Genomic DNA, 12,899 nt, shown 5'->3' on the forward strand with positions numbered 1-12,899 from the left:
TGATGCAATGCACTAAGGAGGAAGATTCAGTCCATTGTGGACTGCAGGGCTGGAGGCACTGCTCACTCAAAAGCCTCATCACAGTTGCCAGCTCCACTGTCTCCTCATGATACCCTGGACACAAGCTTGGGTGCCTGGAAGAGGACAATGCCTGCGATATTTAAACGTCTGATGGGAATGAGTTGTTGGGCATGTTGTCAGTGAGTGTCAACTGTCAGAAAACTCTGTTGTCAATAGGAAGGCATTTTGCGTGACCATTAGATGCCTTGCAGGACATCTCATAGTGACATGGTTGATTTTTTTATGTCTCAGTGTATGCATCTAGAATAGTAGGTTTCTTAGTATCACCTAGTACTTTCTTATTTCTTACAGATCTTGAAGCTCTAGCATTCTTGATATGAAGAGGTATTTTTATTTTTTAGCATATGGGGAAGAAACTGTGGGCCAGGCATCTGCACAATGCATTTGTAGACAGTCATATGCTTTTAAGAGTCTGATCCAAAGTCTGTTTGGGCTAATGGAAAGTCTCCATTAGGTTTTGAAAATCAGACTTTGTGTGGGCCCCATGACTTCTGAATCAGACCATTGGCAACCTAATAAGAATTTTCCCCTCTATCTTCATAGGACCAAGCGTTTTGTTATCAAGGACTGTACCCTTTTATTACATTGAATGTAAAAATGCCAAGAACTGTTACAGTGCAGTTTTTTGCACACTATGTTAGTATTATTTAATTGCTTTAAACCAAAATCTTTTAAATTGTTTGATATAATCATGTCTATACGTTAGTGGTCTTTCCACATCTTATCTCCATGAATATGTATCCTGTATGTATGTGAAGGTATATCATATTTGTTGTGGGCTTGTGTGAACCCATCAAAAAGCCAAACATTTCAAGATGAATTGAGGAAAGTTCTAACATTATACAATGATGCAAACTATGAAATTAACATTGAATATTATTAAAGACAGGTGATTTGGCATGAATTACTGTGCTAGGTAAATAATCAATACTACATGTCTGACCTAAGATCATCATGAAATTCAGCAGTTTTCCAGGCCACTGGTGATTTTAAAAAAATTGTATCTATCTATCTCCATCACTTGCTCTCCATCACTTGCCTAGCTCAAGGATCTACATGGAAAATTAAATTAATACTAAAATCCTGAGTTTCAAAGTATTCTCCTAGAGCTTGACACCCAGGTCCCACAAAAATTTCAGTAAGGTTTAGGTATCCAACTAATTCAGGCACTTTTAAGAAGTCTTACGTGAACATTTAGGGCATTCAAAATTGAGACTAATGCACTAGAGTCACCGCCTCTCTTTTTGTTATAGCTCATTTTAGTATATACATTTAACTTTATAATTTCTGATTTAGAAGGAAAAATTCAGTTGAATGCACGCATTATTTCAGCTGACAAATAAAGGCCTGTTGTTCCATTACTATGCTTTCTGCATCAGTAATATGCATGCTCAGCTCTTGCTTTTTAAAATAAACAAAACATATTAAAGATGCAAATAGAGTATTATATAAACATTTTTTTAAAAAGCATGTGCTAGTGCTAAACAGAGAAAAATGCTATGACAGAAAACAAATTCATTTGCTGTGGAAAATAAAAATCAAGCTAAGTAGCTGAACTATGAGCCACAGAAAGATGGATGCAGTACAATCAGTTTAGAAAACTTAATCTAACAGAAGGTCAGAAGAATATGTCTTCTAGTCTGCTAATGAGCAATTGGGTGCCAATTTTTTTTGTTTTTGCAAAGAACTGTGTCTTTGTACAGTTGAAAAGCACTTAGCAAATTACAGCTTGTACACTAGTGTAATTATTTAATACATTCATTAAAATAGTGTTGCTGTTAAGACACATTAGAAAGTCTTCTGTCTTCCTGTGGTTGCAAAAGGGACAAATAGTAAAACACTTCATAAAATTCCATGAGCAGTAGTCACTGTTTCATGCCAGAGAGGTTTTTTTTAACTTGAAGTCAGTCGTTTTCTCTGTGTGCTAGAAATGTTTCTCAGCACCTTGTAGTTATGTTTTTACTTATACATTGTTTACACTAGTTAATGATCTTAAAACCAAGAGAGCTAACACCAAAATCACAACATCTTTAGTAATAACAGAATACCTACGGACACCAAACATGCATGGTCTAACTCATTAACAATGAAATACCAACTACCTTCTCTTGCAGTTCATTGAATGTTTGGCTACAGGTTAGGAAAGGAGGGGGAGAAAATGACAAGGACATTTCCTTGGCATGCAGAGAAACACAAAAAAAGAACTTTGAGATTTCAGGATATTATTAGCCTATTGTAGACAGATTACAGTTAATATATTTCTGGTTGAAGCCTATCTAAGCCAATTTAAAATCAATATTTCTGAACTGCTGGCTAATTCAGATGTTCATATTTCGTACTTTGTGGATCATCTGAGAAATCTCATTCTCTTGATAGAATGAATAAGTCTCTATAAGCTTCCCTCTTTAGGGAAGCCATTTGAGTAGTCCCATGGATGCTGTTGTGGTTGATCACAAATTATTCTTGTGTTTGAGTATTTGCAGGATCAGATCTTCAGAAAAAGTGTGAAATTTGAGGGGTGGAAACAAATGGATATATCAAATACAAACAATTTTATAGGTACCTACCTTGTCACAGGTATTATTGGTTAGTTAGGTTTAACAATAGCTACTTACATTATCACAGTGGGATCTATGAAAAGATCCTGTGCCACTGGATTAGGTAAGAGCCAGCTCCCCTCTCTATAGCAGCTGCAGGCTACACAGACTGTGAGATGAAAAGGAGAGAAACCCCAGAGAAGTGGAAATTCACTGGAGAAGGCCTTGAGAGAAAGTTAGTGAGGAGGGTTGCTGTTGACTCCAGTGGAACTTGGATTTCATCAAAAAAAAAGCTTCTCCTTCAGCCACACAGGAAGGCTGTGGTGAACTCAGGATCTGATATCTCATGAATCTCATTCCAGTGTCTTGATTACAGCATTGTGTTTCATCTTTATCCTTCCTCGAAGACAAATTAGAGCAATACGTAAGCAAAGCTGAGATGGAAAAGATGTAGAGGGACAGGGAGAAAGAGAGAGGAGGACAAGCAGAACGGCAAGTGGCCCTTTACCTGTATATAATGGATGATAGTTACTAGACCTCATGGGAGAGCTGGGCCTTTGGGAGATGTTTAGAGCCGGAAAAGGTAATTTTAGGTGGTGGTGGGACTGGCTTAAAATGGATATTCCACGGATGATGGGCAAAACTAGAAGATTCATAAGGACACTAACATGTAGCATTAATGTGTTCTAAAATGAGAAGATGCTCTCAGAGCCATATTTTTTAAGAAGCTCAGTGCATGACAGATGCCATTTACTCAGATTTTTCAGAAGAGGTCATCTTTATAAGAGGCGACTGGAAAGTATCGGGAGGCTGGCTGATCACACGCTGCTCTTTACAGGTATTAGGTGCCTTGGGTACTAGAAGTAACTTGTCTGGGCACATGTGTCAGAGCACCATGATACTGCTGATGGTATCCAACCCAGCTTGTTCAGAGCAACCAAGGATTTTGCAATGTAAACATTTACCTAGTGCCCAGATTTTTAGCAGCAGTCATCAGCTAGAGCTTTTATTATACTTGAATAGCATTGTTGTCTGCCAGAATGATATGTATCTTATATAAAGATATCAGATTTCTTATAAAAGGTTTATTTTTTATTAGAAGAATTAATAAGCTAGAAGAGTAACTTTAGGCTACTTCTGACTTTTAAACTGTAAGGATTTCATTCATAAAAATCCTGACTTTTGTTTGATACTATCTTTGTCTTTCTAATTATTTCCAAAGCTTTTTCTGTGTCTGTGATATTAAACACTTTGTGGAAAGGGAAATATCTCACACTCCACATGCTGCAGGTTCTTGACCCATTTGCTTTTATTTCCTGAATGTGAATGTTTTATCAGTGGAAGACAGATAACAAAATTCAGCTATTGATGGATTAGGAAACCCAACTGGTTCTACTTAAGTGTGTGGAACATTTGCCACTGGCTTTTCTGAGAGGCAGGAGTGAGCCATGTTTTATTCTTACCTAAACTTTTCATAGATTTTAGGTAAAAATATTTTTTATACAAATTGCAAAACAAGATATTTAACTTCTAACAGAAATTCCTATTGAATTAGAAAGCTGTGAGTGACTTTCCTATTTTCTGATTGTGAGTGGGATAACTCACCATTGTGCCAACCAAACACTTACTGAGCATATTTTTAAGAAACAAAGGGTTTTTTTCCAGACAGACCTAATTATGAATGCTCTGATTTATTTTAGTGTGAAAACAGAACCTCAGTTGTGGATCATATTTTCTTTTTTTAACTGACGCATTTTCCAGAGAACTAGCCTGTGCTTTCTTGCCTATGTAGCAGCGTGACACTGAATCAGCAAGTGAATCTGTTCTTAAGGAGGTATTACATCCTGTTCAGTTTTGTGGTGAACCTATGAAGATTTGGTTGTTGTTCTCATAGTCCTTGAATGTGGATTGTCTGCATTGTTATCTTTTTCTTTAACCTACTGGTAAACTAAAAGCTTGTATTGAGTGGAAAGATGCATTGTCTTATCTTCTTTGGCACATCTAATACAGTCCGATTCTCCCTTGTGAGCATTATAGGTGGGTCTGGGAGCACTAGCAGTAGACATTACTCAGTTTTCAGTTCTTTACTAGTTAGCCAAACTTTTAATGTTTGGGCTAAGAGTTTCCATGCCAAGCATTTGCCTAAGGCTAATTTATTTTTATTTAATTTTTTGTAATGCCAGATAAAAGAGCTCATCTGTTTCCAAGAACGATAAGAAAAACATCTTGGGGTGGTTGGGGTTTTTTTTATGTTAAAAATAATGGCAAATTTCTTTAGAAAGGCTCTGGTGTTCGCAGTTTGGAATAGGGACTTGTATGCAGGCAAGATGCTGCCTTTGTGTCACAGGCAGATGCACCTTTTGCCACCCAAGGAATATTCCCATGCTGGGTTGAGTCAGAAGCCTGTTAAGCACTGCAGTTTGAAAACCATCTTTTACATTTTAATTGCTAAAGATTTTACCTGTACTAAGCATGTCCTGAGTTGAGACTGAGCAGGTCTTTCTGCTGGATTCACAACCCTGAGCTGTGGTGGGAAGTACTGTGTGTGGGCAAGGGCACCGGCAGAGAGGCTGGGCACCAGTGTCCCCTCTGCTCCCTGTGGCTACCTCTGAGCTGGGGTGGAGATGGGCACTGTGGGTCACTTCAGGCTCCTCCTGGTCTCTCCACTGTTCAGACTGGGGGCCTGGGTCCTCCATGACCTCTGTGACAAGTTTCTGTCCCATGAAAAGCAGACTACAGGGTGGGGAGAGGTGGATGGGAGGTGATGGGTGTCTGGGTTTCACCTTGATATACAGTTGGAATGCAGCTGTGGAATTGGGATGTGATTTCAGCACTCTCGGGACCTAAATGTCTCTCCAGACATGGCTGGTGAGCTGATGTAGCTGGTGACCTCAATTGGCTAGTGACCACATCTCTCTGGAAGAGCTGGCTCTTGCATTTTTAGGCATAGTGACAAAACCTGTAGCGTGGAAGAGGAAGAAACCTGGTTTGAATACAGATGGGACAAGAGTGTAACTTCCAAGAGAGGCAGATTTATACGAGAAGCCTTGGTGTGGAGAACTGAAATAAAAGAGAGACGGCTGAGGCTGGGAGGTTATAAGGGAGAGACAGCAGAAGATGGAGTGAAGAGCTGATGGGGGGAAACAGGACTGTCAGGTGGGAACCATTTGGATAGGGGAAAACTTGATGGCAATACATTTGAGTTTGCTGATTGAAAGACTTTTTAACAGAATTAAACTGTGATTGTAGCATATATTCTTGTTCAATATCAGGAAATTCATAGGAGAGCAAGTATGGGAGGAGGGAGCTGGGGTGGGTAGTGAGGACAAAGAGAGGCATTAGGCATGTTTGAACTATAAGGAGAGGTCTCAGTCAGAGTTTGAAAGTGCTTAGACACAACATGACTCACAGGGATTGAGTCCTTTCTTGACGACTAGAGTCTTTATTGCGCACAAACTGGTTGAGCCTTTTCTTGCAGTGAGGGAATTCTTGGCTGATGTCTTTTTTGTGAGTTTACTAACATTTAACAGAGATGGGAATTATCCCTCCTCCCCCCCCCCAGTGGGGACATGATTGGAATCTCTCTCTTCTATCTGGCCACTGATTTCAACATAACTTGTACAAATTAATTCTCATCTACCCCTGTGTTACATCTGGTTGATATTGAAGGGGCAACAGGGAAGCTGGTGGGAGCCTCAGAGCCATGGATCATGGTCCTGTAAGGAAACCAGCCTCAAAAATGAGGGAAGGGCGAGCCAGGCATGTGACTGGCAGATGCCTGCAGGATGTAGAGTGAGATCTCGTGAGCTTCAGACACAAAGGAGCTAGAGTGGCTGGGTAAGAAAATTAGGGAGAATGAATTTACCATTTGCAGGGAAGCAGAGAGGCAGGTGAAGCTGATGTGCATGTCTGAGGCTGAGCCTCTCCCCTCCTTCCCGCACACATGCTGTTCCTTGATAAGATCAGTGTTGGCTCACCAGATTTTGGGGGTAGGGGAGGGAGGGGAGCACAACCCAGAGCTTTGGCTGGGAAGTGGCACGCTCTTCTTGGCTTCGGCAGGGCCATGCATTTTGGCCAGCACAGGGAGTTGCGGGAGTTGTTAGGAAGCCAGCATGCCAAAATGACAATGGGTGGTGCAGAACCCCTTGCAAGGGAGCAGGTGATGGGAGCTAGTGGGAACTTGCTCGGTGTTGGAGCAGAGGCTCAGGCAGACTCCTGTGGAGGGCCTTGTTCTGGGAAGAGGCAGGAGAGACTGAACCTGCTGGAGACAGCTTTCTTCCACAGCCCGGGGCTCGGTCCCAGCACTGCCCTGCTCTCAGCAGCTGTTTATCAAACTGGTTTTCACGGTGTCCATTCCCCTCCAGGGAAGGTCCATGCACGGGACACTGTCCCGCCACTGGTGCCAGACAGGCTGACAGCAGATGTCCTTGCATCTCCCTGAGGGGACATGCAAGAGGACCTAGAGTCCACACTGCATTGGTGTGGACTCTAGGTGTCTTGTAGGTGTCATTGTTACACCATGGGATAAAATTCCTTGCTTTGCTTCAGTTTACTCCCAGTTTGCTTTAGAAAACTGCATATACGTATATACAGGGCTCCAGAAGATATTAGGAAGTGCAAGAGTCTGAACTACCTCCACCAGTCCCTCTGGGGAGACAGGAAATAGGACCATAGCATTGGAGAGCTGTACCAAGCTTAATTTGTATTTTTGTGTTTTTCTTCTTAACTGTTCGGATTTTTGCCTTTTCAGCTTTCATATACTGTTAATCTGGCTTCTGTGTGTGGCCCTGTCTTGGCTCATAATGCTTTTCTGGGATACCAATAGGTGTACAGCATACCAGCACTGGGCTCTGGGTTACGGACCTAGCTTAGCAAGCAGTGTGTTGCAGCAGTGCTATAAATTCACCTGTCTGCAGGCCAGACAAGGCAAACCTGTAAAAAGCAGTTATGTGAGTATGGTTGTGTCTCCAGTAGGCGCTTCTGGGGGCAATTCTTCTAAGGCATTGCACCTTCTCGTTGCTCGCTAGCCAGGAGAGATCCACAGGACAGACATGTTCTGGGATGGCATAGCCCAACTGAACAAGGTGGAACAAGCAATCTAGTACAGGCAAGTTAGCCAGGGGATGCTGCTATATGGTTATTCAGATGTTCACTCCACTATAGCTGTCCCTATTAAGGAGAGAAGTGGGCTATACTATTTTATAGCTAGATAGGTCCACCCATAGATCTTTTGGTGTATGGGTGTACAGAGCAGAGCGGTTTTGACACTCTGTTAGGTGAGGTGGGTCGCCTCATGTGGCTGCACTCACAGGATGGAAAATGCTGCTAAATGAATCAGCTACACCAGTACAAAACCTGTATGGAGAAAAGGCTTTGTACTTTTACTTGGAGTTACTGTCTCTATTAAGTTTTCCCCTTGGGAACTCATTTTGGTACAGTATGTGTCTCTTCCTTCTAAACAGCAAGAACTGGGGGAATGGGATTATATAGGTTCACCTCCTGCTGTGAAGTTGTTGCATGTTAAGGGTATGCACCTGACCTCTTACGTTGTCTGCCCAGCCTTTGGGTTGCTGGGGATAAAAGGACTTGCATGTGGGGGCACTGCCTCCAAACCCTCTTAGGTGAGCCTGGCTGGGAAGGAAGACATGTTGTTCTGCATGTGAAAAAGAGATTTTAAGTCTTTCTTTTGTCATCAGTTTGAGAGAACTACCCCTAAAAACCTCCAAGTAGCTCACTGTAAATAAATCTAGATGAGTGAAATACTTGTATTTTTAAAGTTCTTAAAACATATTTTATAATGGAACTGAAGGACGTCTTTGCAGTGGGAGGTACAGGAATTACAGCAATGTTTACCATCATCTGCAGTACAGGCAGGCATGGTACAGATTCTCCTATATAATCCAATAAAAATATGGTATGCCTGGCCTGTAATATAAAAACTGTCATAAACTTTTTGGTGTGCACTATCAGATACATTATGCTCTTAAAATCACATAAGACTAATTCATTGATGGTGTTTCAAGAGTTTCATTAGAAGCCAAGAGTTTCATTAGAAACTTTTACAGAAAATCATAAGTGACTGTTTACAAAGACAGTTCTCATGAGGTGTATTCATTATTTGAGATAAAAAAAAGACTATTGTCTAGTCATAAAAGTAAAAAAGGATAGAATTTTTTTATTCATCATACCTAATTAAAATGTGTATAATTTGAACATATTACAATAAATGCGTAACTGCAGCACATTGGAATGTATTACTATAAGAACAGTTGTTCAGCATAGTTATGCAGCAAAATATTTTCCTTATTCTAATTTATTTTTACTCTTGCAAAATCACACATCAAAGTGTCATTTAGGCAGTTTTCTGCATGCATACTGTCAGTCTTTTGCTTGAATATTTCAATAACAGCTAATCAATTGCAAAGTAAAAGTTCATGTTCAGTTTACTTATTAATTCATTTACTAATGCCATGCTGACATCAGTGACATGTTTAAAAATAAATCTGGAAACAATCCCGCTAAATCAGAGGGAAAAACATATAAGAAAGTTGTATCAGAACTGAGTTGTTTGACATTAATGGTCTGTGTGCTGCCACTTCAAAGTTCATGTGCACTCCAAAAAACTGAGGAGACTGACTATTGATAATTAAAATCAGAAAGATACTGGGTTGTATGGATTCCATACCAGAAGAATAAGCAAAATCATTCTTAGTTTACAATGAAGAGGTAAGGTTAAAAAAAAAAAGGGCATTTTTTAACATTTCAAATAGTATTGGATTAATTGAAAGAATTAAAAATAGAAGCAGCTTTCATTCTTTGAGTTACCATTTGAGGCCCTTGAGTAAAGCTGATGAAGTTTCTGGACAAAAGAAAATCAATAGCATGCCACTTTTAGTATCTACCGAATGTTAGGTAGTTAATAATTTAAAAAAGAGAGCTTACAAGGTTTTCCCTTTTGTCAGAGAAGCAGCCAGGTTCAGGTGCCTGTTGGGTATTCCTTTGTGTGCTCGCTCTCAGTGAATTAAAATGGCTTTTCCTCAAATAAGAGAAACTGCCCTCAAATTGCAGGGCAAGATTTTTTGATAGCCTTGATATGAACCACCTCAAAGTTGAGAGCCTTTAAAAAAAAAATCTTTCAAAGGTATTTTTGGATTAATACTATTTGACCAGCTCTTGAAGACAAAAAAGGGAATTGTAGTGGCAACAAATGCAGGCAGAGGTATTGTGCCTGCTCAAGGACTTAACCACAATTTCTTCTCAGAGGAAGCTCCTGAGGAATGACCAAAATAATTTTCGGGAATGTGTACCTTAACAGTTGTGCGTTGCATGAGTGTAAATTTTTTCCATCTCCTGACCTGAGCTCAGATCTGTTTTCTGCTTCCAGGGATGTGCAGCACAGATGGTGGAGACTAATTGGGGTGGAGGGCAGAGCCTCTATATGTGCTCTTGAAATCCCATGCCTCTCCGGAGGTCGAGGGGGCAGTTGCTGTAGCACAGGCATCCTTGGGGCTGCTGTGAGTGGTGACAGCCTCCCCAGGTTTGCCTGCTGGTCGTGATGCAAAGCTGAGTGGTTGTAGCAGTCATCTGCTGCACTTCTCTCCAGACAAATTCCTCCATCCTTCCGTCTGACTCAGCCGGCAGAAGTGTGTGTGTGCGTGGAGGTGCCTATAGAGAGCCTTGCAGCAGCCCCGGCAGATGCATAAGCAGCATTTGGGGGTCACATCAGCTTTGCTGTGCCAGGGTTGGTTTATGTTGGCCACCTTTTCTTGGGCTTGCATTTTACCAGTGTTGCTGCAAATAGATGTCTGGCAAACTGCTTCCTCCCACCTTTTCCAAGTATCAGAGCTTTGGCGGGCAGGATGGGCCTCAGAGAGATGCAGATAGTTTCCTTGTAGCAGCCCGGGTGCTCAGAGATGTGGTGCTGTTCCCATCTGCCCTCCAACAGCTCGTGCTATGCCCCGTCTCTGCTAAAACTTGCACCGTAGCAGGCTGAGACTTGGTCTGGGAGCTTGGGGTTTGTTGCCCTTCCCGCCCTTTCCTTCTTCCCAGAAAACAAGAATAAGTCACAGCAGGACTTGTTTCACCTTTCTGTCTGTCCGTAACCTTCACACCAGTGTTCAGCCCTGGCCACTGTTCTAGATGTCATTATATGCCGCATATGCAGACTATGGAGGAAATGGAAATGTTTCCAACTCTGTGAGCAGTTGCACCATGCATCAGAGTAAGTGCTGCAGAGGAAGGAGAGTACAACGTGACATCCAACCAGACCCCCTCTACTTTGTGTCTTTCTGTTGTTAAAGTTGAGATATGACATGCAGAGAAACCACACCTGGCAGCTGAGTTTTCCCGTCATTCTGAGGGATCTGGGAGAGTGGCTGTAATGATAGAGAGAGATGCCAATCAGAGCTTTTGTAGAGCCCGGTCATGTAATTTGTGTTGTGTTTCTTTCATCATACCATCAGCCAGCATCACTTATGTTCAGTCTTAAGATCTCCGTATGCAGGTATGCTGTGTTACACGCAAACCTTTTGTTTGCTCTGTCATCTTGTTTCTTCCCCTCACGCTGCTTCTGCAGTTGCTGCATTAAGCAATAGGCAGCCATAGGTGAATCACTATGGGTGTTGGCTGTGCTAAAAAGACCCTGAAAATATCTCCTCCTCAGCCCGAGCAGCAGTAATGAAGCAGGACTGTTAGGTGGCAAGACCCCTCCAAAGAAGGAATGGTGCAGATGCACAGCATATGCAATTTAAAATGGTAATTTAATATGCCATCATTGGGCTGACGTCAAGAAATGGGATGTTAAAGGCTTTTTAATGGACACATGAAGTAGCACGAGGATGAAGCTGACACTCTCTCATGTCTGCGAGCAGAGGTGGCCTTTCTGCTGTATCATATCTGTGTGTTTTAGAGAGAAGACAAATGGCCTGCAACGTTATTCTCCGTAAGCCACGTCCATCTACATGTAAATTATAAAGGTCAGGTCCACTTGTATGATAATTAAATTTTAATAAAATAAGAATAATTTATAACATTCAAGTCCACATTATAATTGAGCGGGATAGCTAACCCCCACACAGCCTCAGTACACGATATAGTTTATGCATGAGCTCAGGATTCTTTGAAAGATGCTGAAATCAACATTGTGTGCTAGGGATGTGGATACTTATTTTAGGCACTGAGTTTGAAAATTGTGGTTTGTAGAAATATATGCAAAAATATTGCCAAAATAAGCATTCAAAACCTCATTTCAGTATGCAGCTGCTTGTAAGCACAGTAATTAAGAGATATTGGGTAAATTTACTACATCTTTTCTCACACACACCAGTGAGGTAGAAGATGCAGATTTCTGACGAAGACTCAATAGATCTTTAAATTCCAGCCAGGACTCAGCAGAAAGCCGTCCGGGAGAGCAGGTCTGCTGCTTAGTGTGGTCTTGTCTCCACTGGTCTGAGCTCTTTGATGGAGGGAATGTTGTTGGGATCACTCAGCTCCCACCTATTGTAGATGGATTAATTATTGTTGTGGATCTGCAGCATTGAGTTCTGGCACAACAGCAATGGGTTAACTCAACTTTTAATGTCTTCAAAACACTTTTCACAAATGAACTCATTTATCCTCACAATTCTGCAGCGAGGGAGGGAGGGAGAGAGAGTGAGTCTACCTGTTTTCTAGGTAAAGGAACTGAAGTGGGGGTTTTGACATTTTTCTTGGCAGGAATCAGTGTTGGCTTTACACTTCACATGCCATCACCAATCACTCATTGCTCTAAATGCCGTGTTTACACTCTGCAGCAGGAGATCCGTGCTCCTTCTAGCTTGCTCCTTCTCTGAAATAAATCAACATGTTTTACCTCTACTTTCTCCTCCAGCTGGGGTGATGCTGGTCCCTGAAAGGAAGACGGAGGATGGGTTTGAGGAGCACTTCGGCTTGAACTACTTGGGACACTTCCTGTTGACTAACCTCCTCTTGGATACGCTGAAGCAATCAGGAACGCACAGTCACAACGCTAGGATCATCACTGTCTCATCAGCCACCCATTATGCAGGCAATTTGCACCTGAACGACTTAAAAAGCAGGTACCGATCCATTTTTGGTATTCACTGATCTGCAGTAAGGGTGTGCAGATTTAACTCCCAGAGAAGTTACTGAATACTGAATGTGGGGGGTTTTGTTGCCTTTATTTTTTTTTTTTTTTTGATGGACGGTGATTCTCAAGCAGTTGCTAAATATCTTTCAGACTTGAGCAAAGCTTGCAGCCTTCAGTCGAAGATACAAGTAATT

The 12,899-nt window shown here is 41.6% G+C and overlaps 1 protein-coding gene across 2 annotated transcripts in view; it reads left to right on the forward strand.

Annotated features, from left to right (window-relative positions):
* Nucleotides 1-12,899, forward strand: part of DHRSX (dehydrogenase/reductase X-linked) — a 169,091-nt gene that overhangs the window by 109,867 nt on the left and 46,325 nt on the right. For both annotated transcript variants that reach the window (XM_072849547.1, XM_072849546.1), the window contains one exon: nucleotides 12,487-12,694. In XM_072849547.1, the coding sequence (XP_072705648.1) occupies nucleotides 12,487-12,694 (208 nt within the window). The remainder of the gene's footprint in view (nucleotides 1-12,486; nucleotides 12,695-12,899) is intronic.

This window comes from Ciconia boyciana, chromosome 1, assembly GCF_034638445.1.
Source record: "Ciconia boyciana chromosome 1, ASM3463844v1, whole genome shotgun sequence".
Classification (NCBI taxonomy): Eukaryota; Metazoa; Chordata; class Aves; order Ciconiiformes; family Ciconiidae; genus Ciconia; species Ciconia boyciana.